The sequence below is a fragment of the Cyprinodon variegatus genome, unplaced genomic scaffold (genome assembly GCF_000732505.1).
Source record: "Cyprinodon variegatus isolate N-32 unplaced genomic scaffold, C_variegatus-1.0 Scaffold144, whole genome shotgun sequence".
NCBI lineage: Eukaryota > Metazoa > Chordata > Actinopteri > Cyprinodontiformes > Cyprinodontidae > Cyprinodon > Cyprinodon variegatus.
This window is the reverse complement of record NW_015150597.1, coordinates 94,623-121,710: the sequence shown is the minus strand read 5'-3', so window position 1 is coordinate 121,710 and position 27,088 is coordinate 94,623. Positions and strand designations below refer to the sequence as shown.

The 27,088-nt window shown below is 40.0% G+C and overlaps 1 protein-coding gene across 1 annotated transcript in view; it reads right to left on the bottom strand.

Moving 5' to 3' along the window:
• Positions 1 to 378: 378 nt before the first annotated feature.
• LOC107086154 (exostosin-1b-like) overlaps positions 379 to 27,088 on the bottom strand; it is a 50,357-nt gene continuing 23,647 nt past the window's right edge. The window contains exons 5-11 of the mRNA XM_015376936.1: positions 25,838 to 25,970; positions 21,862 to 21,980; positions 16,698 to 16,793; positions 7,767 to 7,856; positions 5,071 to 5,231; positions 4,485 to 4,656; positions 379 to 3,352 (exon numbers count right to left, since the gene is read on the bottom strand). Coding sequence (XP_015232422.1) covers positions 3,167 to 3,352; positions 4,485 to 4,656; positions 5,071 to 5,231; positions 7,767 to 7,856; positions 16,698 to 16,793; positions 21,862 to 21,980; positions 25,838 to 25,970 — 957 coding nt within the window. The 3' untranslated portion in view covers positions 379 to 3,166. The remainder of the gene's footprint in view (positions 3,353 to 4,484; positions 4,657 to 5,070; positions 5,232 to 7,766; positions 7,857 to 16,697; positions 16,794 to 21,861; positions 21,981 to 25,837; positions 25,971 to 27,088) is intronic.

Here is a 27,088-nt window from a genome sequence, read left to right as displayed (position 1 = left end):
ACTACTGTACTTCAAGCTACACTAAAATGTCTAGCTGTTGTGGGAATTTTAAACTTTTTGAAGCAATCTTTCTTCTGTTAAGTGACCACTAACTAGCAGTCCAGTTGTTTCTCTTTAGCTTTAAATGTTTTCTGTTTAGTGTTTCCTCTTGAAGTAACCTTTAACCATCCAACTCCATATTTTACTTTAACTTTATTAATGGCTTTGGTTTGATGGACACAAGGATTAGTAAAAGGATAAATGTAAGTAGAAATATGTGAGAGGGAGCAAGCTAGGATACACTGAAGGACAGGAGAGAAGGAAGTATACTAGGAAAGTGAGGATGGATGGGTACTAAATAAATTTGATCTGTTATTCAGACAGTATTGGAATAAATATGCACACACACTGATATAATCAAATATGAGTTTATTTTTTTTTATAAATCATTCTTACAAAATTGTCATTTATCTATTTAATTTGTGGCCTCTATAAAAGTCTCTTAGTTACAGGGTAGGAGGGAGGAAAGGCATCAGGACAGCCAGGCTTCCCCGAGTCCCTCACAGATCAACGTCACCACGGTAACAGTGTCCAAAAACACGGGGGATGTTGAGAGAAAGCTGCGACTCCTTTAGTGTATAAATGTTGGGATTCTGGAAATGATGCCGGTTATTTCCCAGCAGAACTCAGCTGTTGATAAAAGGCACAAATTAGGACCAGAGTCCACCTCTGAAAACATTTTAGATAAACTTTTCTCTGTAAACGACGCAAAAGTTTTCCCTCAGTTTTCTCCATCACACTCTGAATCAGATCGGGAACAGAAAAGTTTCTGGAACTTTTAACAGACCATTACTGTAACGTGCGAGGAGGGGATGAAAAGTCTCCATCTGGTTCAGAGGATGATCCAGCTGTCTGAGTCTTCTCTGGGACTTTGTAATTCAACTCCCACTGAGATGCGAGACGGTGGGGCCTGATCCAATCATCAGCATGCCATCTTTATAGGAGATTAAAGCTGCAGCAGCCATGCTGGAACCGTCCCGTCTCTCCCTCTGCTGCAGGGGGAGGTTTCAGAGTGAGATGGATGTTTCCCAGGGAAAACCGATGCAGGGGGGGACAGAATCAACCGTGCATCGACATCTGTGTGGGCTGATGTGCACAGCAAGGAGGAAACGGGCTGAGTAAACATCACCAGCTCCCCTCAGAGATGCAGGATTAATGTTCTTACATTACATGCAGCACATGACAAAAGTATTGACACCCCCTCTTTTTTCACATTGCAACCACAAACTTTAATATGTGATAGGAGACCAACACAAATAGTCTAATGTGGAATGGAAGGAAAGTGAGGAGTTTTTTGTCAAATAATCTGAAAATTGTGGCCTGCATGTTTATTAAGCCCTCTGTCAATGCTAAAGAAAGGTGCCTTCAGAAGTCCGGTGATTATTAGAAAAAGCCAAGTGCTAAACATGGTGGTGGCAGCATTATGCTGTGTTTGTTCAGCGCTGACAGGAAAGGTGGACAAACTGGTATAAATATTCCAGACTTTCATCAGTTAAAACAGCAAGAAGGGGGTCTTCAAAGCTTTGACTTAAGGAAGCTGGATACAAAAACACATGCCACACATTTCAGATCATTTGTAAACAATGACATTTCTCTTCCACTTTAAAGTGCATCAAAGTTTGTGGTTTAAAGTGTTAGTGTGGTTTTCCAGGGTGCTGCATGTTGGGGATTCGGATGAGCGGCAAAGACTAAATCTGGCCTAAATGAGGAGTTTCACATTCTCTGTAATGGCTGAACACTTTACATTAAACAGATGATAAAAAAAAAAAATACAAAATGAAGTGAAGGAGAGAGCAGTGATATGTTAGGATGTGTAAAAAGGCTTTGTTATATTTTGCATCAACTAAATAAAAACGAAGAGTCCGGCTGATAATTGAGTGATGAAAGCAGAGGAAACGGTGACTAAAAAAGGCCACTAAAAGCATGCAGCCATCTTGATTCATTGCAGATTTAAAGCCACTCTGTTACAGGCAGGTGAATGTCGCAAGTCGACGTTTTCTACAAACATGACGCTCCATAATCTATGACGCTTCATCGCCGCTCTGTCCTCTGGGAATGAAAATGGCTTTCTAAATGAAATGCTTAATTGAAGCCTGACAAATGGAGGAGAAATCCTCTCTGTCGATTTAATGGCTCTGAGGTCCTCTGATATGTCAAGGGGAAAAAATAAAAAGAAAAAATGGCAGCGACGCGTAAATAAAAAAAAAAAAAAGGTGTTTAGGCAGCGTTGATGTGCAGTAAGCGACGACGAAGGCAGCCCTCCGAGGTCAGAATGGCACTGATGTGCTCTGAACAAGCACCGCTAAAAAAAGAACAGGTGGCGGTCACTAAAACGAGCTGCAGGGGAGGGAATCTGTTCAGAGACCATGCAGAAAGAAAAGGTTTGTGTTTGAACGCACAGTTCTGCTCCGTTTAATCCAGAAATGTTCATCTTACTTATTCCAGGGATTTTTTTTTTTCTCTGCTTCAAGCTTTTGGTTGGATGAGCCGACTTTCCAGGACTCTGGACACAGAGGAGTGAGAATAAGAGAAAAATGGGTCATGAAACGAGGAGTTCTCCTCGCCCACCACAGAGATAAAAGGCTGATAGGAAACACGGTGGAGGAATGAGCCGGGGACCGGATAGATGTCGATGAAAACAAAAACACTTTGTGCCAGCAGGCCTCACACATATAAAAGCTGGATCTCTGCGGCGGCTCCAGTTTCAGTCCTGATGCGGATGAGGGAGGGACGAGCGCTGGGATTTGTGTCGGTCAGCCATCACAAACGCCTTCCCCTCTACCGTCCTGCATGTGTGCAGAGAATGCTGGGAAGGCTCCCTTTGATGCCGGAATCCTTGTACAAAAAATATTCTCTCCAACAGTTTCTGTCGTCAGTAGTGCTCGCCGTGTTTGAAACATACAGTCTCTGTTTCCTTTGTTTTTACGTCCATCTGTTTGTTCCACCTGGATCAGGTCCAGGATGCAGCAGCAGCGCTGTGGTCATTGGCAATGTGCTGAGTGGATGACAGGGCGACGTCTCACCCCGTCCATCCCGCCGTAGTTCGGATGCTCCTCCGACTCTCTACGGAGTCTCTGTCGCGCGCCTCCCCCTGTGTGGAGTCTCCCCCGAGGGGGCGGCGGTCCTGTCAGAGCCTCTCGATGTCCCTGTATTTTTTGCGCAGGATGGAGACCTGGTCCTTGAAGAGCACAGGGTCCAGCCTCATCTGGGAGTGGACCAGCGGCATGCCGCCAAACCAGCTGGCGAACTTGTTCATGCAGGTCTGCCGCTGGGCGAAATGGTCTGGGTCGGCCCAGCGGGACGCCCTCGATGACTGATGGGGAGAGAAAGGAGAGCAAACGTTTAAGAAAAGGGTTTCTATTAAATTTAGTTATTAACTAAACCCAAGATCAAGACATCCATCCCCAACGGAGGTTAAAGGTCAGCCAGCAGCCTTAGGCTTCCTAAAGAACAGCATCTAGAGTTTTCTGTCACAATATATTAAACTGTCCTGACCAACACCAGGAAGGTGGATCCTATCAGACCTGCTCCTACATCCCTGCATGGAGCCGCAGTTTGGCAAAAAATGCATTTAATATCCTGCTTTTGGTCTATAAAGTGTCCTGGCAGGTGGACCATTCGCATGAAAACCTGAGATGCAGAAATGGCTGAAAACGAATCAATAAAGAGCAAATTTAATTCAATCAATAAAGAGCAAATTTAATTCAATCAATCTAAAAATTTAAAAATGTATTGAATGCCTAGGATCTATATTTTATCTTTCTTTTTTATTTGGAAGAGTGAGAAATCTTTGAGCCTAAAAGGTAAACATGCCAAAGAGGCCAAGAATAAAAGAGCGAGGGCTGGGCAATATAAATAAAGTTCAGATTATTTCATTTTTAATTTGAGTTATGATGCCCCAAAAATGCCCCATCATAACAAAATCGACTGCAACAAAATTGTTTAATTAATTGAATCGATTTTTTTGGCCGAAGCCTAAAAGGAGCAATGCATGAAGCTACATCTATTAAAGTTCAGGACTTCATTGTTTAAATCTGCTCTTAAATCCTGTTTTATTCATACTGATGATGTTTTTTAGAACTGGAAGCAGCTGAGATCTAATGTTTTATTTCTTTGCCAAAAGAGCCCATATTTTATCTTCAGCCAAACCATGACAAAGAAGGAACTACCAATAAAACTTTTCCATAAATCGTCTGCTGCTTCATGTATTTCAGTTTTGGGAATCTGGAACAAACATCTCTTGTTTCTGTCCTGTTCCCCCTGGGGGCCAACTAAAGTATTTTAGCGGGATAAATCACTGATGAAAGGAGAGTCGGCTCCGGTTCAAAGGAAACGGGCTACAGGAGGCTTTAACAATGATCCAAAGCTGAGAAACTGTTACAGTCTTTGTGAAATACTGCTGTAACGATGCTCTGTGGTCCTAACAGCGGCTGGGTTCCCCTCACCTGGCCCATCATGGTCTCCTTGTACTGCTTCTTCTGTGTGATCTTAATAGGCGGCAGCTTGGTGACGGCAGAAACCAGGAAGTTCATGAGGATGTCCTCACAGTTGGCCAGCTGGTCCACCATGTTCTTCAGGCTGGTGGGCAGGTAGTGGGTGTACAGGTAGTGATAGTACCTGCAGAGACAGGAGCTGGATTAGGAAACTAGGACTTTAGGATCCTAACTTAAATTTCAGACTGGAGGGGAAGCCTTCAGTGACAGATCAGAGGTGATGATTGGCTCACTTCAGCCTAATGCAGTGTTCCCATCACAGCAGAGTGAAGTCATATTAAAGCTGACAGGACTTCAGCTGAGCTGCATGTAGGAACTACAGAGGCCTGTGTTCAAGACAAATTGACTTTTTTCTATCCCATAAAACCTGGGAAGTGTCAAAACACTGGTTTCCTGCGGCTGCGCTCCACTGAACATCACATCCACTTTGTGAACCACAGATCAGTGCTTCAAAGCGCTCCATCAAAAGGGAGACGAGCGAGCGCGGAGGAGAAGGAGCCTGAGAGAGGACAGAGGAGCCGCCGGAGGCTGATGGTACCTGTGGAACATGGCGGCACCGGTCAGAACCATGGAGTAATCATTGGTCCATTTGGAGGTGTAGCCCCAGCGCTCCTTGTTGCTGTCCCAGAAGTGGCTGCGGGCCGGGTAACCCACGATCCGCTCCGGAAAACTCATCCAGACGGTGAAAGCAAAGTCCACCTGGACAGAAACAAATATGGACAGAACCTAATGGTTAAACATCCTAGAATATAGAAAATCTGACCCACATTTCTGACACTTTGGACCTAAACGAGGAGCCTCCGCCAGGTGGTGGGTTCAACATGTTTCTGAAAGATGCTGCAATTATCTATAATAAACATTTCTGTTTAGCAGAGAGGATCAGTGAGTCTGCTGAGCATGTCCAACATTTTCACCTTGGAGGCTAACCAGACACATTAACACTAACAGAGCCTTCTATTCGCTGGAATATAAGAGACTCTGATTACAGCTGCAGAGTTGCTTACAAGGTTCTGCAGGGGAAGTCCTGTCTGGATGCAGAGAGAAAGAAAGCAGCTCCTTGTTTTTATTGAACAATGGATAAAACTACAGCACACATCTCTTTAAATCAGCTTCTATCAGCAAAAAATCAATCCTTTAAACGTTTGCTCAAAGCACAAAACTAAGTAACTAAATGAACTATTTAAGGTCAAAATAATCTTTTTACCATTGAACCACCAAACTCATCAAGCCTCTAATATTTTATCTTTGATTTCTAACAGTAATGCTGTTCAATAGAAGGAACAGGTGTGTTTAGGTGTCATCTAACAGAACTGCGTAGAGCTTGGATTAGGCTGACATTTCTGTATAAAAAAATCATAAAAAAAACACTTGAATCATCTTTGAAGATGGTTTTGGGGTTTTTATCATCTGCAGAGCATTATCATAAAAATAATGAGCTAACTGGCTCCTTTAGAAAACAGAAGTAAGAAATGTGACGTTTTTGAGCTGGCTGATAAATCTGAACATCATGGATTAACTTTATGGAGGAACTGAGCTACTGTAATCTGACAACAATGTATTGATAACAACTACAGCTGATTTTACACGAACAGGTTGTAAACCTCACTAAAGTCATTAAATGATTCATCCTAAAGCTTTGAAATTTAACATATCCTGTTAAGCCGAGGCAGCGATGTCTGATCTGTTTACAGAATATTGGACATCAGCGACTTAAAGAGAGAATGAAAACAAACAGTTTCTATTTTCTTCAGTGAAACAAAGCGAAGCAGCTGCCTGCAGCCGACTGCTGTTGGACGATCAAAGCATCCAATTGCTGAAACATCAAAAAGACACTTTTCCTTTGAGTTACAACACAGTTTAACCACACAGTGGACACAAACACAATGCTTTGAAAATAGTTCTTAAAGCTGCTTTTTCTGCATAAAGGTAAAACATTGCTGCTGATTTATGAGGAGGAAGATTTAATGATTATATTTATCATTATAATCATGGATTAAAACATTTTTTTTGTTTCATTTAGTCTCACACAAATTGCCTCATTAATGCCAGACCTATAAGATACAAAAAAATATAAAATAGAACCTGTTTGACAACAGAAGGTAAGAAATAGGAAGCAACAAATAATCCCAGCAGAAGTCAGACTACCAAAATTACTCTAAGAGCACAAAAAAAGTTAGGCCAGCAATCAATGTATGATTGTCTTTGGGGAATGTTGAGTCATGCTGAATTTCAGCTTCATCATGCGTCCTGTGTGGCGAAAAAACGGGCTATTAGCCCCTCATGAGGGGTTTGCTGCTGCCGAGGCTACGAGCCGATTTCCATCCTTATGCAAACAAGAGAATTCTTCCTCTTCCACTTCCGCCTGAGTCCATGTGGTTTTTGTGTTAGAACTGATATCGTGAACTGTAGCTTTCAAGTCACTGTTTACGGTTTAACAAATATAAATGTAGATGAAATAAAACATCTGGTTTAGAGCAGTTAGATTATGCAGCCAGACAATGATCCAAATAATCCAGCAGGTCAAAGTTTGAGAGGCCTAATTAAAGACTTTAAAGCAACTGTGATGCTGTTACCTAATCCTGCAAAGGAAAGGGACTTAAAACTCTCCAAAATAATGGTTTCTAATTATCACTGCGGGTTGATGTCAGTTAGATATAATCCCAGGTTGGCTCAGACCACTTTCCTCTCCTGATAGTTAAAAAGTGAAACAAAAGCAGGAATCAGCTTCGTGCCCAAAACACGTCACTATCTCCCATTAGAATCCTGGAGTGAAAAAGGAGGATAGAAACTTTATTTAGATGAAAGTGTCCTTGTAAGGAAAGATGAGCTGTTTTACAAGTCGTGATTTTTAGAACCCACATAGAACGGTTTGTGCTCGGCTATCTTCATGGGAGGAACACAGGTGGGATTAGTTTTGGTTGATGGATTTCTCCGTCCCTCGACTGCCATCTTGATCTGCACCGACGGCCTTTTTATTAGATCTAATTCTGCGCTTTTCAAAGCAGCATCTGGCTTCCCATGGTTCCACGCCAGAACTCATCCACAGCACAAAAACATTAAACTAAAAACAAACCCAGGAATGATCCCAACAGCATTTCGAAGAAAAAAAAACAAACTGATCTCTATTAGGCTGCAGATGGACGTCCAACAGATGAAAGAATCCTTAGGAGAGTTTGCAGCTACATTTAATCCCAAACAGGAAGACGGGTTTCTGGTTGTGATGCAGTGACTAACCTCTGTGGTGGACAGCACAGTGTCTTCGTCCAGGCTGAGGACAGCATCGGTCACAATGGTCTCATAGGGCAGGAAGCGGCTGCTCATGACCTTCAGGGAGGAGAAACAGAACCCAGAGTCAATAACGAGGCAGAACAGCTGGAGAAGCCAGACATTAATGATCATCTGGCAAATATCAGAGACTGGAAGAGCAAATGGAAAACAGAGACACCAACTATTGAGTTCCTCTCTAAATTACAGCATCAATAACCGGTAATTCAGGTCAACAAGTCTGTTCTAATTTATCAGTTTCTTGACAGTTTATCTCTAAATAAAACCAAAACCTGAGGAAATCAGAAAAAATATTCATGTAAAAATATATGAATATTATCTGATTTCTGCATCTAAATCATGTCCACTTTTATGTGGTTTATTGTTTTTTTTTTTTTTTTAGTAATGGAGGTGGTAACCCAGAAGGATGACGGTTCCCACTGAGAGGGCTGCCATTGACACGTTTCCATAGAAACCTTTTAGGACCTCAGCTTTCCAATTATAAGTTATTGTGTTTACATTCAGGATAAAGAGCTGCTTTTCCACAGAGAGAGAACTTTCTGTTCATTCAAACGGACTCAGCTGGCTGTTCTTCCACTCATCTTCTGCTGCTTTTTTTGGGTCAAGTATCTGCAGCAGACTAAATAAGACTGAGTGTCTTTCATTTAGCCTCTTCTTTCTAAGAGTTTGCCTTGTTATAACAGAGAGGCAGCATGTTTTCCTCCTGGGAGTATTAAAAATAAATCAAAAACGATGTTCCTATAGGACGCCAGGCCCACAAATATAAAAGAACAGGTAGGGACACATGCTGAGACTATCTGCTGAAATCGCTCTGTTTGATGAACTGTGAGAGCTTGGAGACACATTTATTTATAAAATGTCTGCAAGCTTTAGCTGCACACAGATACAAGCAGGTGATTTATACACTATAGAAAGATGAACAAACCTTCCTCTCAGACTAAATCAGACATTTTGCTGCTTTAGGTCAGGATGTCCTTATTCTTTATGCTGGAATGACCATTAATTGTCTTTTTTTATTCAAGTTAAATCATTTCATCAATCTCCTTCTACAAGCTTCTCATCATTTTATGCTGGACTTTTGGTCTTCCTGACAGAACAGCTGGAACCAATTCTTTTTCTATGGATCTGGTTGTTCCTTTAAATAACTGGGCTCTACGTTAAAGCTTTAAGAAAAAGAAACATTACTTGTTTTGTTTACTATAGTTGCAAATTCTGAATCTTTTTGAATTGCTGAAAATATTTAAATATGGTAGAAGTTGAAAATATAACGTGGAGATTTGGGTAGATGTTTTCAGCGAATAAATTAGCATAAATAAATGGAGTAACTGTCTTGATATTTATAAATTTCGAGGAAAGACTTTGCCTGTATTTGAGAATGAAAACATGTCTTATTTTAAACCACAATAACAATAAAGCTTCTTCCTCTAAAAGTGATGCAATTTGTCCTTTGAAATGTTCCTAAACCGTAGATTTCTTTTAATCCTGGCCTTGCAGTACTGACTTCCTCCTCTCTGAGTGGCTTTTCAGCCCATGATGATGCTGCCTTCGTCAGTCTGTAGCTCAGGGGTTGATTTAAACATTTTACACCAAAAATCTCTGAGGAATGGATTCTCTCCTCCTGAAGACATTTGAAATGAACATGGCTGCCTTCAGGGAAACAAACTCAGACTTGTAGAGATCCAGAACTTCAAGAAAAGCACTTTCAGGTGTTGCCTTGGTTGTCCCCCTGATTAAATCATAATTGTGGGATTGAAGCCACTCATCTCTGTGGATATTCAAGCCGCATGAAACCAAGCTTGAAAAAAATTAGCACACACTAGATTTCTGATTTATCAAAAACTGATAAGAAAACAACATGGAAAAGCAAGTTATCTGACCCTGGAAATTTATCTTGCCCACAAAAGTGTTACTTGTCAAAAATATAATTGATAGTGAACCACTGAGCACATTTTTGTTTTGTTTTTTCATTTTAGATTATTGCAACAACAATAAAATTGAGTTAATCTGCTGCCTATTTTCTGGTTTGGGGTGAAAAATTATCCAGTTTTCTTCCAAATAAAAGCAAACTGCCTGAATAGAGGCGGACCTTCTCCGTCCTGTTCCCCAACCTAAAGAGGCAGCTGCGTTGGTCCAGGACCAGTTTTTGATGGTTTTCCAGAAACATCCCTCCAGGAGAAAACTCCAGGAAAGAGCAGGGACTCACTGGAGGGACTGGAATTAAACCTCTCTGGATATTCCAGCTGGAGAATTCTGATGACAGAATGTCTGTGCTTCATTCTGGACCTATTGGCAGGTCCAAGAATAAAAAAACACCCAGCTATGTCAGCATGAATTGGACTAATTTTATCAGAGGAAGATTAAAAACACAAAGACTTTATTGATCCTCTAACTTTAGAGGGAAACCCTCATTAGTGAGTGAAAACAAAAACCTCCCAGCTGGATTCCAGGAGTCCAACTACAAACTGATCCCAGTGACTCGGGTCATGCAAGCAGAGTGAGCTGCAGGCTAAAGAAACAGAACCATCAGCTTAGAAACAGCCAGCAGATGTTAGATGGTTCCTGCTGCTGACATCCACAGCAAGGAAATGAAGAAACACAAGAACAAAGACTGAAGCAGATGAGAAGATAAAATAATGCAAGGCTGCAGGAATCCAACACACTTTTAATTTCTTCATGTGATGCTTTAAAATAAAAGGAGGCCGTGTTAAACCTGCATCCATGGATCCACCTCCTTCAACAGCTCCCTTCAAGCTGGACAGAAATATTCCCTCTGAGATGCGTCCTTAACTAGATTCCCTCTCTTTTTAGCCTCCACTATCTAAGGCATGCATTTTTAATGACGCCTCACACATTCAGAGGAGACAACAGCCAATACCAGCTCAGAAAGAGTGAAGAGAAAAGCAAATATCCCGCTCCTTCCTGCAGGGCGCGGCCTGTCGTTTTCAGCAGTGATAAAGCGCTGAACCAAGTCTCCATTACTGCTGCAGGCGCTCCTTTTCTCTTTTAAATCAATAAAAACACATAAACGGACCCAGGCACATGCTGCAAGTCTTGTATTATACATGTGGCACAAATTTACTCTCCTTCTCCTAGCCTGTTGGAACCAGACTGTTTTTACAGCAGATGAAGTCGGCCTGTATAATACATGACGCTGAATATTTACAGGGAGCAGAGTCTGCTGGGTGGAGGGAATATTCAGGATATTTAGATGGAAACTATTTGTTTTGCTGCAGTGATGAAAGGAGGAAATAACAGCAGATTCTTGATGAGGACGTGAACCACAGCTTCCCACACAGACATATGGCTTCAACTGGTCTTCATTTATTCCCTCGGCTAAAATAGGAAACCTATATCCAAAAGATTTCAGACCAATAAATCCATTGATTGTTGACTGTAAAGTTTAGGTTTACAAAAGAAGGTCATTGTTTAACTAATCAACCTTACAGACTGTAAAGGATGGACTCATGGATGCATTGGGGAAACTCTCAGCCAACCGCTGTTCATCTCTGCAGCTCCTTTAGAAATATTTTCATTGACATAACGGAAAATAAAAGGTTGAATTAAAAGAATTATCTTTTGTTAGAGCTCTAGATTATTAATCTGGCAGCCAATAAATTATGTGATGTAAAGATATTGAGGAAAGATATTAATGCCGTAGCTCCTCGTGAGAAGAAACCAGGCCTTTAACTCAAACACTCCTCTACATCAAACATGCATGCAGATGTAATTCTCTGAGCCTTCTGAATATTTAGCTTTAATCTTGAAAACAAGAAGCAGACTTTATTTTGAAAGCTCTGCTTCAGTATATACATAGATGTGGGTTACTCCAAAACCTTTCAGCTTGCAAAAAAAGAACCAATAACGTGTTGAATACATATGGACAGAAAATCAGTTCAAAAGTAAAACAAATACACAAAACTATAAAAAAATGCCTCAGACTAGTTTGCTCATCTGACACTTTATTATGGAAAAAATATTCTCATGAACTTTTTAGCTGTTAGTAAAAGGGATCACGTTACTTTTAGCAAATTCAACTAATTTAGTAATTGAGAATCGTTAACTGGAATATAAAGACGAGAAATACTTCCTGCTTTGTTGCTTTAAACATAAATATAAACATATATAAAAACTTAGAGCTGATTTAAACATTTTTAAATCAGGTACCAAGTCCTTCCACCAGATTATTGGACCTGCTTTCTAAATGAAATACAAACTTTAATGTCATGCAGGTAAAATTGATTATTTTTTACCATCCTCAATACTGTGGCTATCCCTGTTGCTAGGCAACCTTTCCCTACCCTACTTCTTCCCTCCACTTAACTTTCTAGCTCATATTTAGTGAGAGTCTTATGGACATGTCTCTATGACCCAGACAGGGAACATCTAGAGGCTCAGAAAACATTAGCAGGTGTTTGGAGCTAAATGGTTGCTTATGATGCGATTAGTTTCCAATATTTAACATTCTCACTATACTGAACACTGAGTCTTACAGAAGTAAAGAGGTTCAATAATTCACTCTCTGGAGTTTCAGTTTCTAAATAAAAAAAATATTAACTTTTTCACAGCGATTTGATTCCTTTACAACAGCTTTTTGTTTCTAATACTTAACTATTCATGAAGTTATTTCTCTGGGTATGGAAAGAAAAAGAATCAATATAAAGTCATCGATTGAACTTCAGGGCCTGGCAGGGATTGGTTAACGGGCAGGCTGGTGTCGTCTTTCCTAAAACCCTCCAGAGGTGGCAGTGTCGAGTCGCAGCAAAGGTGAGCGAGTGAAAGACGGAGGAAAACCAGAGTTTAATAAAACATAGAAGAGGAACCCTTAGCCTCGCTTCATTTTAGTCTTTACTCCTCTGACGTCCCAAAGGAGAAGAAACCACACAATCCCAGCTCTGCTCCTGGTTCTCCCTCCACAGAGAAGAAGAGAACAAGAGAGAAGGGGAAAAATTAGAAGGAGAGACAAAGACAGGAAGAGAGGCTGGCGTTTGCAGCCTCCAGTCAGGTTGTAATGTTAGAGGTATGAGCCCGGGGCTTCCTGATGCTCCTCAGGAATGTGACTCCTAGCAGCAGGAATCCGCCTGCAGCACTTAGGCTCCTCTTTCCAGAGAAGGACGGTGAAGAGGAAGGAGACAGGAGGAGAAACTGACCAAAGCGGTACTTCCAAACAGAACTTTGAAGAAAGTAGTGAAAATATTCCAGCTTTACGGTTCCATTTACAGCCCTCCTCCTGTCTTGTAGAAACCAAATTCACTGTTTTATTACTCAGATCATAAAACAACAAGGTACGAACATCCAGAGAAGAAGGAGGACGAGAAAAAAGATGCTAAATGATGGTCTTTAAGGAAAAGGATGGAGAAAGAAACATGCAGGAAAAAGGCAGAGCGATGGAGAGAAGCAGAGCTCTGCCTTCATCTCCCTCTGTGGGGTGGAGGAACACAGCTTGGCTCGCTGCAGTAAACACAGAAAAACACCACAATCACAACAAACCGCAGGCCGTCTGGCACGCTCACACACCCAACGCTCAGCCCGCTCTGCTCACTCTTTCACGGACACACAGAGAGCCTCTGAGGCCTTCCGTTATGACTGACAGCTTGGAGGAAACCACTCAGAGTAACAAGGGGAGGAAAACCACTTCCACTCAGTAGCAGGTGAAGCTAAAGCCTAACAGGTCTGGATGGAAGCAGGTGGATCCGCGCGTCTGAATCGATACTAAAGTCAAAATAAATAAAATGGAGGGAAATCAATAAATATCCAAACAAAGAATGAAACCTTCTCAGACCCTCCAGGTTACGTCTCTACAGGCAGAGTTCAGAGTTACAGAGCAGCTGATGATTTACTGCCTGCTGACTCTTCAAGGTTTCCTTCAATCAGAAAAAGACTGACCTGGTGGAGCAGAGCAGGAAGCATTGAGCTTTTATTCCAGCAACATAAAGACAAGAAATAAACCTCTCTCACTACGACTGTTCACGCCTCAGAAGAACCAAACTCCTGCAAAGTCTTCCTAGGTTTCCACCGAAACAGCAGAACAACATGTTTCTCTGAGGCCACACAGGATAGAAAGCAGGGCTGTAGTAGCATTTACAGACCCACCAATGAGAAGCTTAAGGTGCATTCAGGGACACTGCGTACACTGGACAACCATAATGCCACAGTCATTAAAATAAACCATCAGCACCATCATTCAAAAGTTCTCTTAAATAGCAAACATGGCTGTTTTTAGCTAACCTTGTGCTGAAAGCTGGATTGTTGTGAGATCTGAGTTTTCAGTCTCACAACAAATCCATTTTGAAAAGTCACACTAATACGTCCTTCTCGTAACCACCGACCAATGAGATGCCAGCATTGCTTTTTGGGGTGGGGCATGTAGGAATGACAACAGTCAGAAGGGCCATGCCGGGGCAATACATAATGGAGGACTCAGCTGTTGATACCGAAATTGACTCAGTTTTAGCTAAAATAGCAATAAATCCTCGTTTAAAAAAGGAGCAAAGAGAAGCAATTAGTGCATTTGTAGATGGGAAAGATGTTTGTGCTTTTCTTCCAGCAGGATTTGAAAAAAGATTTATCAGCTTACGAAACGTCATGATTCGCTACTACGATTGTCTGTATTACACTTGAAAAAAAAATCTTAAAACTAATTTTTTCTTAAAAGAAGTGCATCTTGGATTTAAGAAGGTAAAAGACATTTCGCCAATGGAACAAGACAATTTACACTTAAAATAAGAAAAAACAATTGCATTGTCTTATTTCAAGAGCATATTATCTAATGATCTTATTTTAAGAGTAAAAATACTCATTACTATACTCATACTATATACCACAGGTGTCAAACTGGTTCCAGAAAGGGCTGTGTGGCAGCAGGTTTTCTTTCCAACCAAACAATAGCACAACAGACTCCATATCAACATGTTCAGATTGGACTCCCTTGATGAGATGACTGGAGTCTGGTGTGCTATTGCTTGGTTAGAAAGAAAACCTGCAGCCACACGGCCCTTTCTCGAACCAGTTTGACACCCCCTACTCAAATTAAGGATAAATACACTTATTTTTAAATTTGTACTTATTTCTAGATTGTTTTTCCAGTGTAGTCATTACTCTAGCTGGCACGTCAGCCATCCCTGGTTGATAACGTAGAACTCAATTCTACACACATCAATCTGGCTACTGCCAGCTCAGGTTATAGGAGGACTTATGTTTAGATCATTTACACTGGAATCGGTTATACATGATTAACCTCAATACATTTAAAATAAGTCAAATCTAATCTCCATGAATTTCTTTATCAGCTGCTCTTTGGAGTTATAAAACTAAACAAAATTAAACTATTATATATTAGAAATTATCTTTATTTACTATTAAAAAAAAGACAGAAGGCTTGCAGCACCTTTACAGCCTTCTGGGAGTTTGTTCCACATTATTTATGACCTTTAATTTATTATGTTTTGATCAATTAACCAAATAGTTTTTAGTTCAAAGTTAAAAACCTGTTTGTTTAGAGCTGCTTCTGACTGTTGAATTTAAACTGTTAAATGAGGTATCAGTAGTTTTATTTGCTTTAATATCTGCTTTTATCGTGTTTTTATCTTTAATTGCTTTTATTTTACTGCTATTTTACTCTTGAATTTTGAATTGCCTTTATACTCAATTGTTTTTATATAATTGAACTTGCCTTAAATGGTAATTTATTTCTTTAACAAACCAGCATCGCTACCATGGCTGATCTCTCAGCCACAGGTTTCCATCAGACTGAGATCAGAGTTTAATTTCTGGACCACTTAACGAGCCTTTGGTGGGTTATCAGGAAAAAGGCCACAAATTGTTCATCTAAAAGGCCGTATTTATAGCTGAGGGACACAGGAAGTGATGGATTAAAATACTAAAAGCCTGTGGATAATGGTTGATTAGAAAACCAGAGGTGATGTTGGTTTTAGGAATTATCAGTGGAAAAAATGAATATTTCAACACACCAAAGGATTATTGGGTGAAATAATGAGGAAAATAATAAATAGGAATAACAAAACATTTTCTGAGACATCGGCTTGTTCTAGTTTGACATCATGGAGAAGAGGAACAAAGGTTTTTTAATTAAATCAAAGTAGTATTTCTTCATTTCATCTCACTTTATTCTCCAGCATCATTCACAGCTCTGATGAAACATTCAGGGAATCAACTAAAGAATAAAAATAACATCTTTCTATGCTTTTATTGTTATGGTAGAAGAAAAGCTTGAGCTTATTCTTTATACCAAATGAAAATCTTTAAGAAAAATGTTTTATCTTAAAATAAGTAAACATCTCTTGAAAAAAGGTGTATTTGCCTTTAATTAGAGCAGGTGAGTAAGGTAAGGAACGAGGGTTTGGCTCCTAAAATAAGATTAATATAAATCCTGCACAACAAAATATGATGGATATTGATTTTTTTCTTAAATTCAACATTTTATTCCAATGAATATTTATTTTACTTACTCAAATTAAGTGCAAGTGAACTTATTTTAAGACAGCCTTTACTTTTAGTTCACTTTTGCAGTGAGCTTATTTAATTAGAAACAGCAAAACCAGGTTTTCTGCCCAGGGAAACACTATGCTTGCTTTTTTTTATTTAACCTTTTTTCTAACCGATTATAATCTAAACCTGATTAATAATTATATTTAATTAGAATTTAGTTTAACACACATGTAAATTTGTTAAACAACAAATAAATCTTTTTTTATGACTAAATCATTATGAACCTTAAATCGTTCCAAAGTTTAAAATTGTCATTAATGAGGTTGAATTAAAACTACAGACACTCATTAACTCCCAGAGTGGATGAAGATGGAGTAAGAATAGGTCGTTAGAAATGATGGCGATCACACCTGTGAGGCGTCTGAGAGTGTTTACCTTGTTTTCCCCCTCGATGACGATGACGGGTACGGAGGTGGCGGGCCAGCGGTGTTTGGCGGGGAGAGGCTTGTCGCAGTTCCACAGGACGATAATCTGAAAGAGGCAGACAAAGAAGAAAAAAAAAAGGTTTTTCCAGCTGTGTTTTATCACATTTAATCATCAGTTGCTGTTCCCGCCACAAGAGACCAAACCCTCCCTGCTTGTTGCCGCAGAACGCAGCGTTTATGTGGCCTGCGACCAGAAAATGTCACCTTGTTACGAGCTGATTTCATGTTAAAGAGCGGAAAAGGGCGATCCAAGTGATGAAATATTTCCCAATTATCATCGCGCAGAAGCTTTAACGTTTGGAGCGGAAACAGTCTTGCTCATGTTCCAGTCAGATGATGCGTCAAGTGCGGAGGTCGCGCTCCCAGCCGCGGTCGTGTCATGTTTTAGATGACTCACACAGCAGCGCAGCAACCTACAGGTCAACCTATTCACAGAGTTACAACAGCAGGACTCATTAATATTTAATGAGAAACACACACAGGCATCAACGGCCTAACAGAGACGCTTATATTCATGCAGCTTCATATTCTGGAGAGGAATCATGTGGAGACAAAGTCCTGCTAGTTAAAATAAAACAGCAGAATAAAAGTTGTGCTGTTCTTCATTTAAAAATGTGACAGAGTGGACGCCTAGTCCTCCAGGTCAGGGTGACACGGAGAGCTTAAAAAGATGCAAACTGGATTCATTTTTTCTCATTTCCTTAACAGGAAAAAAATAAACTTTTTTTGCTGTAGGTTTGCTGGAGTTTCACTGAGACGACAATCTGTTCTCATGTGCAGGAAAAAAGAACATGCAGAATCAGGATGTGTATTTTATAACATGAGTTTGATCTAAAATCATCAGATATAAATCTATTTAACTCTACATGCTAGTTATCATTTTCAGGATCATTTCAATTAGTTTTTTTTTCTTTAGTGTGATTCTTGCTCTCTGTTGTTTGGAGGTTTCCAGTTACTCTATGTAACCTTTTCTGTATCTATGGCTGATTGATTAATTTAATTGATTCGTAGGTTTGTCCCCTGTGTTCATTATTTTTAAGCTGAAAATACAGTTTAATGCCCTTTTATAACCCAGCTTAATTTGTCTTTATTTAACCTGTCAGAGCCTTAAGACGTAAAACTACCTGAACCAGAACTTGGTGAGCTTCTTATGTATTTCTATGATAGTTGATGGATGCAAGCTTCATCTTATCAAACTTATCCATAGAATGTCCATTTTTTCCAAAATCATGAAGTCAACCTGTTACACGTTCAGTAATATCCATTGTTGTGGGTATTGAAAAAAGACAAAACGAGATTCTACCTGAAAAATGCAGCAGAGTCAGTTCTGTCTCAGAGGAGAATATGCACCAAAGGAATAATGATCATAATGATTTGGGGGAAACAGGTTCTGACACTCATGGCGAATTGGAAATCCACTTCTACATCCCCCCCCTTAATCCCCTAATTAGAGTTGAGTGAAACTCTTCAGGTCATAGCAGCAGCAGCAGCAGCAGCAGCATCTCTTCCTGTGACTGTAGGTCTCTGAGCGTCAGCTAACACCTGCCCTGCTGAGATGTCCTCAAGCAAGTCTGTAAATTCACCCATCCTGGTCCATAGGTGCAGAGCTGGAGCTGTGATCCCAACGGAGGTGAACCACAGGAATTTCCCTGCAGCGATCAATAAAGCTTTGGATTACTCAGACACCGACTACGTCACACCGCGGCTCTGATCCCTGACTGGACCTGCAGGATAATGTGCTGACAGGTAATTGGAAGCATTAGAGGCGGCCTGGGCTGAGGTATTCCTACAGCAGCTGTGAGTTAATAAGCAAAATAAGACGATGATGTACAGCTGTTTGATCGATTGCTAAATCATCTCACTAGGAATAAAAAGAAAAAATATCCTTCATGAAGCTAATTGGGGTTTAAATATTGCTGTCAGAGTGAGATAACAGGTAAACTGTCTGCACAGATACACACAGATGAGTGTAAACGCGCCCATAGACACTTATATCACAGTTTGATTAGGGAGACAGATGGAGTCTCTGGGTGTTGACAGGAAGCATTGTCTGAATATGCTGGATAAATGGCTGAAGGAGGACGGTGGAAGACACTCCCAACAAAATGTCTGCACACAGGCAAACACGCTGTGGGGGGGCACCCAGTCAGAATGCGCTTCAAAACCTCTGAGTCGTCCAATTTAATCCCTTTCCTCTGCTTTCATTCTCCTCATTCAGTTATTTATCCCTGATCATAGCTCAGCAGCAGCACCTCTCAAGTGCTCCTCTTTTTTTGTGAACTAAGAGGAACAAATACCCCCCACAGCTGTGCACCATGCTCTCCACTCTGCCTGCGCAGCCTGGAAAAGGCAAACACAAAAGCCTCTCCATGACAGGGACTACCGGGGTGAACTGTACTTGTCTTTAACCACGTTAAAAACAAGACAAACATAACGTTTCGGTTCTTTTATTAGTCCAGCTCGCTGTGTTCATGGAAACACTGCAAACAGGGGAGCAACTACATATTTTAGAGGTGGATATGGATGCGTTTTATGTTGCATATTATATCAGGTACTTCCAAACAAACTGAACTGTAAAGTGTTTTAACAATATATATACTGTGCACCCAGAGAATAAATAACCAACATGCAGCTAAGGACATTTTTACAGTAATGAATATTTGAAAACAGCAGCAACATCAGAGATGTGCAGAATGACAGCAGCAGGTTACTGAACTGACCAAGGTTTATATCATTACATTTGCTTATATTTGTTCCTGCTCCCAGAGGTTGTCACCTTTATTCCACTCTGGATTCGCATGAGTGAAGTCTTTGTTCACTTTACAATAAAAATAAATAAATAAAAAGAAACAGTTTTGAAAAGTTCAGTATTAATTTTTTTCCTGCTTTGTGTGTCAACTCTCACGGTCGCTAAGCAACATAGCGTAAGGCGGAGAAATAAGCACGGAAAGCTAGACCTGTTTGAATTTACAGCCAAAACTCTTCCAGCCTCCTTATTTTCATGGACTTCGAAGGATCCGGTCCAGTTAGACCGGGTCCTTGGATTGGAACACAGCCGTAGTCTATGATTAAAAGAAAACACGTTCTCTTAGGGGCGTGTTCCCAAGCCACCTGTGTGGGAAAGGAGAGCGATATGAGGGGAGGTGAAGGATCAGAGGGGCACATAATCAGTGCCGCTATTCTGTTATTGATTATTTTATGCTGCAACATATAGAAGATGCCAACTAGAAATTTTTTTTTTCTACAGGGGGTTTTGACGCCCCCTCTAGTGCAGCGCCCCAGGTACTGTAACACCTCTGCCACATCTGAGAGTGGTGCTGTAAAGCTACCACAGAGGATAGTTATTTCACAGTAGGCATGAGAGTGTAACCAGAGGGAGAGAATGGTGACAACTGTAACGACCCGACACGATCCGTAACATCAGCTCATTTGTACAGATATACATCTGGGTTTTGATAAATAATGTAATTATGGTTTTAACATTACTTATTTTTATCCTTATCTCACTAAAGAATAATAATACACATCTTTAAAAAAATGTTTTTTGATTTTCTGAGACAATTTTGATGCTTTTTAGATTTTCTCTGTTAAACTGCTTGTCTGATGTCACCATAAGCTATGCTCATAGTAGCCTGGCAAAATATGATGAAACCATGTTTATCTGCATTTAAGTTTTAGTTACTCTATACCATAATGTTAACATGAAAGGAAAACATAAAACTCAAAAAGACTAGATTTATATTTAAATCAAAAGCCGAAAAAGTTAGCTCCCGGAAGTAGCGTAGGATTGGATTTTAATGCATTTATTTTCTCAGGAATACATTGTTAACCTTAAACACATTATGGTTTAGTAGGTTTACTATTTTGGGGGAGGAAAAAAGTAATTTAGTTTTTTTTTTTTTTACAAAGTAAAGTCGAGGCTGACCCGGATGTATAGCTGGTTGCATATCCACAAATAAGCTGACGGTACGGATCGGGTAGGGACACCAACTACAAAAGTTTGTGGGGACTGGTGCCTTTGAAAATCAACTTAAAAAGATATCAATCTAAAAGGTTTAACAGAATTTCCTTCCATTGAAACAGGTGCTAAAGCTGCAGATGGATCATAGTGCTACTTTCTTCCTATTGGTTTGATTTCATTTGCATCAGCAACGTTTTTAATTTTGCAAAGCATTTTCCCTTCTAGCATAACTCATGAGCTGTTTTTTTCCTGCTGAATTGCTTTAGGGTGAGTGATGTTATTTTACATCAGCAGTATTAATATTTCTGAGTGCTTTGGTACTTTCAGAAATGAAAAAAAAAAAACATTTATAAGAAAAATAAATCTTATTCTTTGGTGTAAGAACTGAAGTCTGGAAATGGAAATATACATTTAGCAGACTTTACATTCTGTCCTTTCTACAACCAATCTATTAATAATTTCAGTTCCTCCGTCCATTTCTGTTTGTCCATCCAGCTGTTTTTGCCTCTGTCCTCTGTCCTTCCATTCATTTAGTTTTTTCCAGATGTCTAGTTGTCCATCGCTCCATCCGTTTCTCCCCCATTAATCTATCTTTGCTCAGACTCTAAGTTGACATGGTGAAAGTCTCTTCCATAAATCCAGAGTAAAGGTTTATTGTTCCGTTTTTAAAAGCTAGTAAAAAGCGACAGATAACCCAGAGAGGTGGGGTCTGATGTTGTTGAGTTTTGACTCAGAAAATATTTCTCTATGGTTAAAAACCATAAATATTCAGTTGGACGGTCTCTCTCATGCACTGTGTTGCTCGCACAAATAAACCTAAACACACCAACACTCATTCCCACAAAAACACCCTCCACCATCCAGAAGCAAATTCCATTTCATTTCCCGCTTCGGTCTGGAGAGAACAGGGAAATCAATACACGCCATCTCCAGCTGTGCAGAAAGGAGTCTTGGCTGCCATGGAGACAGATGTACCCCGGCTACAAACTGCTGCTCTAATTCAATCCTCCAGAGTTAATTCACAGCACACATAAACAGAGGATGAGCTCTGCTATCGCTCTGGTTGGAAAACACAATTGTGGAGCGGGACGCGCAAACCGCATGATGCAGTGCAGGTGTTTGAGTCTCCGGATAAATGACGGCAAACATTTACCTGTGCACAGTACTGGGATTTGGCCACAGCTACCAGCAGCTTCAGTATGGGTTGGGACTGGGACACCAGCGGGGAGACGGCGTGGATGACTGCAGTGAACTTAGGGTACGGTTTAATACCTGCAACACAAGAGAAACACAATCAGCAATGATCTTAAATCAAGTTTGAAAGCTTACAGACGGCGACTGTCAGGCATCAGAGTAATTAAACTGTCTGAAAATCTAAAGAAGAACTGAAGGTTTTCATTCTCAAACCTTTTACATCTATTTTCAGTGGAGAAGAGGCTGTCAGCAGGAACAAATGAGGAGGGTTTTAACCGACAGGAAGGAACAGTTTTCAAAACAGCCTTTAAATATTCAACATTGTTAATGTGTTTGGAAAAACTCTGCATCTCTTGATCACTAAATATTCCATCTGCTGATTTCTGCAGCTCGATAAACAGACAACCGACTGCTGATGTGACTTTAAATTCAGCCCGACTTCCTGCTGGAATAGAGTAATCGAAGCCGAAAATACAAAAAAACAACAAAAAAAGGGGAGAGAAGACTTGGAGGCAGACGGATCATAAAGGGCGTCCAGCGTCTCCTAATTTAAATCTAATCTAACCCAAACCAGCAAAGCATGGCAGGGAGGAGATAGCATTACACGATGCTCTCCTCCACGCAATTTATGTGGAGATTCAAATATGCAGTTTTCAAACTTTGTGAACTGCACCGTTTTTAGTATTTTTAAGCAGAAATATTTAGTCTTCAGTGATCCTACAATCTGCAGGCATGAGGCTGACCTGGAACGTCGTTATGAGACCCTGAACAGAACCTGCAGACCGTTTTTCTCTGGCTGCCTATTCTACATTTTAGATGCACATGCTGTTTTCTGCCTGTGGCACATGATACTCAGTGGCTTTTATCATCCTCCATGAGCACATTAGACTTCTCCCTTTCTGAAAGTTTGCAAAAACACTTCAGGCTGCTGGGAGGCAGAAACATACGTTTGTACTTTTGGGATGAAGTTGTTATACAGCATGATAAAATGGTCGCTGATCTTCAACACCTACAGCTGGTGACTTCATAAAACAGAGTCTGTTTGCTGTAAACTTCATCCTAGGAAAACAGCTGAATTACCTTCCAGAAATATGATGCCCTTTCACACAAACTTTAATAAAGATTTGGGTATTAAATAGATCAACACTAGGGAGAGCAAAGTTTTAGTTTTCAGAAAGCCGGAAATATACAGAGCCCCTTTCAATCGGATACCCCAAAATAAAACCCAAACAGCCGCCTTGAGAAGCCATATTGTCAATAGAGCCAGGAGGCTCATGGAGGAGCTATAGAGAGACGTGGAATAGTTATAGGTTTTGTAATCTTAAAAATGAGCCTTCATAGAGAAGAGTTAAGAGGAAAGCAAAGTCAGGAGAAATTCCCATTTTGCTTTGAGGAAACTTCTAACAAACCAAACGAGTCTCCCTCTCTGCTCCATGGTGCTGGTTTCCCTGCTGTGTTTCTCCCTCTGCTGCTCGATCCATTCATCTCCTTCCTCCTTCTGCAGGATGGGAGGTTCTGTTCACCTGTGGTGGGATTTTTTTCCACTCACAACCTGTTCTGGGATCAGCCTGATTTTTGCCTCAATTGTTTATTAGTTAGGAAGCAGCCTGAGGTTAGGCCTTCAATTAAAGATTATCTTGGAAATTAATGAATGTATGGATCATTTTTTGGATTCATAGATTAATAGTCACATAGCAAAAGGTTCCCTAAAGAAGATTTTTAACAGATTTAAACCAGATGAAACTAAAACTTTTCCATTAAAATTCTGGATGGAGCAAACAGACAGACGAAACTGTTTAAAAAAAAATCTTAAATGTTTAAGATTCTCTATACTCCAATTAAGAAATAAATTACTAAATTGATGATTATTTCAATTAATCACAATTTATTATTGAAATAATTTATTAATCAGATTAATTATTTCAGCTACCTGAGTTTGTTAAAAGGCGGTCCAAAAATGTTTTTTCGTACAGTAAATTTTTAATAAAGAAATGACTGATTGAGTGAGAGAATATGCTTTCGATTTTTTGGATTCAAATGAAAATATTTCTCATATATTTTTGTAAGTTCTTATTTTCAAACTAAGCTTGAAAACATACAAACAAACTAAAAACCCAGAGGATCACTGATCCTCTCACTAAAGTCTGGGAAACCCTGGGTTACTGATCTCAGATTTTGAGGTTTATCTTTGGAAATTCTTTTTTTTTTTTATTTTATTCGTTTATTTGATAGGGACAAGTATGTTTCATGAATCATGTCACACACTACAACATTTTAGCTAAGGCTAATTCTCAATGCCTGTCCCCAGTTAGGCTTTTACACAAAACACAGTGACTGTACACAAGAAACAACAGAAGAAATTACACACTGAAACATCACAGAAACAAGATCAGGTCAGTTAGATTATTAGTGTTTAAAGTTTAAATTTAGCTTTTTTAAGTCTCTCAGTCAACAATGCTATCTGGCCTCTCCAGTGTGACTCGGGGTGTTAATATGCATGACAACAACCTTGGTAGTTTGTTATTGGCTCTTTGAGAGGGAGAAGAAAGTCTGTTAGAAAGGAATGATCTGTCTTTGGTTTCACACATTTACCCATCAGTGACAAGCCACTTTGCCTCCTAAAAGCCCATCCGTGTTTAATTGCTTCCTCCTTGACAAACAAATTCAGTAGCAGCCATTGTAATCCCTGCCTGTCACCACATCCATCCATTTTCATAACCGGAGGCAAACCTGGCTGCTTCATCAGCCGAGTTCATTCTGCTGCTGCCTGTCTGTGTGTGTGCAGCAGCAGTCGATGATGATGGAGTGAGGAAGTCAGGTTGCAGATACGTGGCAGAGGGGGAAATATTGGCGCTTCTGAACCATAGCGGCAGGAATTTGGTCTCAGCAGTGACGGCAGCAGCAATGCTGGCTTTAAAACCAGTGATGGACGGGGTGGCGTGTCAGCAGAACTAATACAAACATCCGTCACGGGCCCATTGGTCCACTCCACTTGCTGCCCGACACAGCCACTGGAGGAGCAGCAGGTCGGTGTGAAGGTTATTGTTATGCTGCCAATCAGATTTAGTCCAAGAGACAACCGTCTCCTGTTTCCTGAGAAAACATTCACTCCTTGGTCACAACCGTATTTAAAAAAATGAACACCCAGGTCTGGTCAAAATATGCCTTTATGAGAAACTGTGTCGTAATCTGATGAAACTAGGTTGAACTTTCCAAAGCTGATAAAACACGACTACAGAGAAACACGGCAAGGGTAGCGTTATGGTTAGGGACTGGTTTTAGTCACAGTTTCAAAGCAGCCAACAGAATGGAACAAAACCTGTTGTGTCTGAAGATGTAAAGGAAAATAACACGGACTGGATGACTTCAGCAGAAGAAAGTTTTAGAAACGCTATGGTCCAAAGATAACGTTTTAATTTGAGCCAAATCAAATCCAATAGTTCCTAAATTTTGAATGCTCATCCTGAAAGACCTTCTCTTCAGGAATTGTTTAAAGCGTCTCTAAAAGGTGCAAGGCTCGGCTAGAATTTTTTTACTTGTTTTTTGTAAAGCTAGAAGGCTGAATTGTCCAATGGCGGTTTGAGGAATGAAGACATTTTTCATTAGAGGTAATGTAGGAACTATAATAATCGACTATGAAGACAGAAACATGCAAACTTTGAGCAGCTCCCATTTCCAACACACTTTTTACCCCCAATGGATGAATAATGCAGGATTTATTTCACATTAAAAGTGAATTCATTAATTATTTTGTACAGTCCCAGGTATTATGTTATATTTATAATGTGCTTGAATATTTTAGAGAGACAAAATATTTACGTTTCTGCAACAAAAATAAAAAAAAAAGTTCTGCAAGTTGGCAAAAAAGGGAATGTAGGTAAACTGTGTGACGACTGCTTGACGGCTTAGTGCTGCTCTGATATAGTGTTACTGACCCAATGTGGCGTAGTAGAACGGGAAATCTCCCAAGTAGCCCGAATACTGCGGCAAGGCAAACAGGCCTCCAGGGTGACTGTTCCACATCAGGCTGCTCCTGGAGCCGTCCTCCAGCACTCGGTCCTGGATTATCTGCACACAAGAAGGAAACCAGGTAAAGACTTCAGGAAGAAAACCGCTGAGCTCAGTTTTAACTCTAATCAGGCTGTAGGTAACACGTCTTTGTTGGTGTCAAGCTTCCTTTTCTACGCTGCTTCACAAACTCACCCTGATTACTATTATTGTTTCATGCTGTTCGCTTTTTAGGGAAATCTAGTTTTCAGAAATAGGATGATTAGAAACTAGGACTCCGATAAAGTCGGATGATAAAAAAAATTTTTTTTTTAGAAGCTGCATCTTTAGTAGACCTAAAAAAGAGATTTATGCTTTAAAAGAAAACTGTTATTTCTTTTTGGTTTGAGTCTCCGAAATTACCTTTTAATCCGCAAGGTTTCCTGATCCGTTCAGGCAGAAACCAACACTAAACTTCCCCTTCACTCATTTAACAGCCGTCCCAGAGAGCTCATAAAAAGGAGAATTATACGAGTGGATAAAAGATTGATCGTTAGCCTCTCAGATTACAATGTATGAAATCATAAAGGATTTTTATCAATGAGCCTTGTAATCACACCAATAAAACATTTCACACAGAGAAGAGTTTCCACACAACAAGGAGGTGAAGCTGATTCTCAGACTTTAATGAATTTTAGAGCAGCTTTAGCTGCCTCGGTTCAGACAAAGAGCACAAACCGTTTTCCAAAGGTTATATGACAGCTTTAAAGTGAAGGTTCAAGTAAAGAAGCGATCAAACTGGGTTACTATAGAGATAGGTAGCTATATTTCAAGATTTTGTCTTTTAAAGTCTCTTGTGATCAAAATGTTTATCATTATGTCTATAAAATAAATCAAGCAGTACAGTTAAAATCGTGTACAGTTAGTATAAAACACATTCATTTAAATAGAGCAAGATGTAGTGAGTTAATCCTGGAGGCCATGCTTCCTTTACATAATAAATTACAGAATTACTTACAACAGGCTGTAAAACAAATAATTTTCTCCTTTAAATGAGCTTTTCTGTAGTATAATCGTTCCTGTAGTATAAGCTGATCTAAGCTAATTAGCATGTAAACGCCAGCATGACTGAGGTTTTTTAGTTTGATGATGTCTGGGTGATCAAATTCTGACAAAAAAAAACATCATATGTTTTCCTT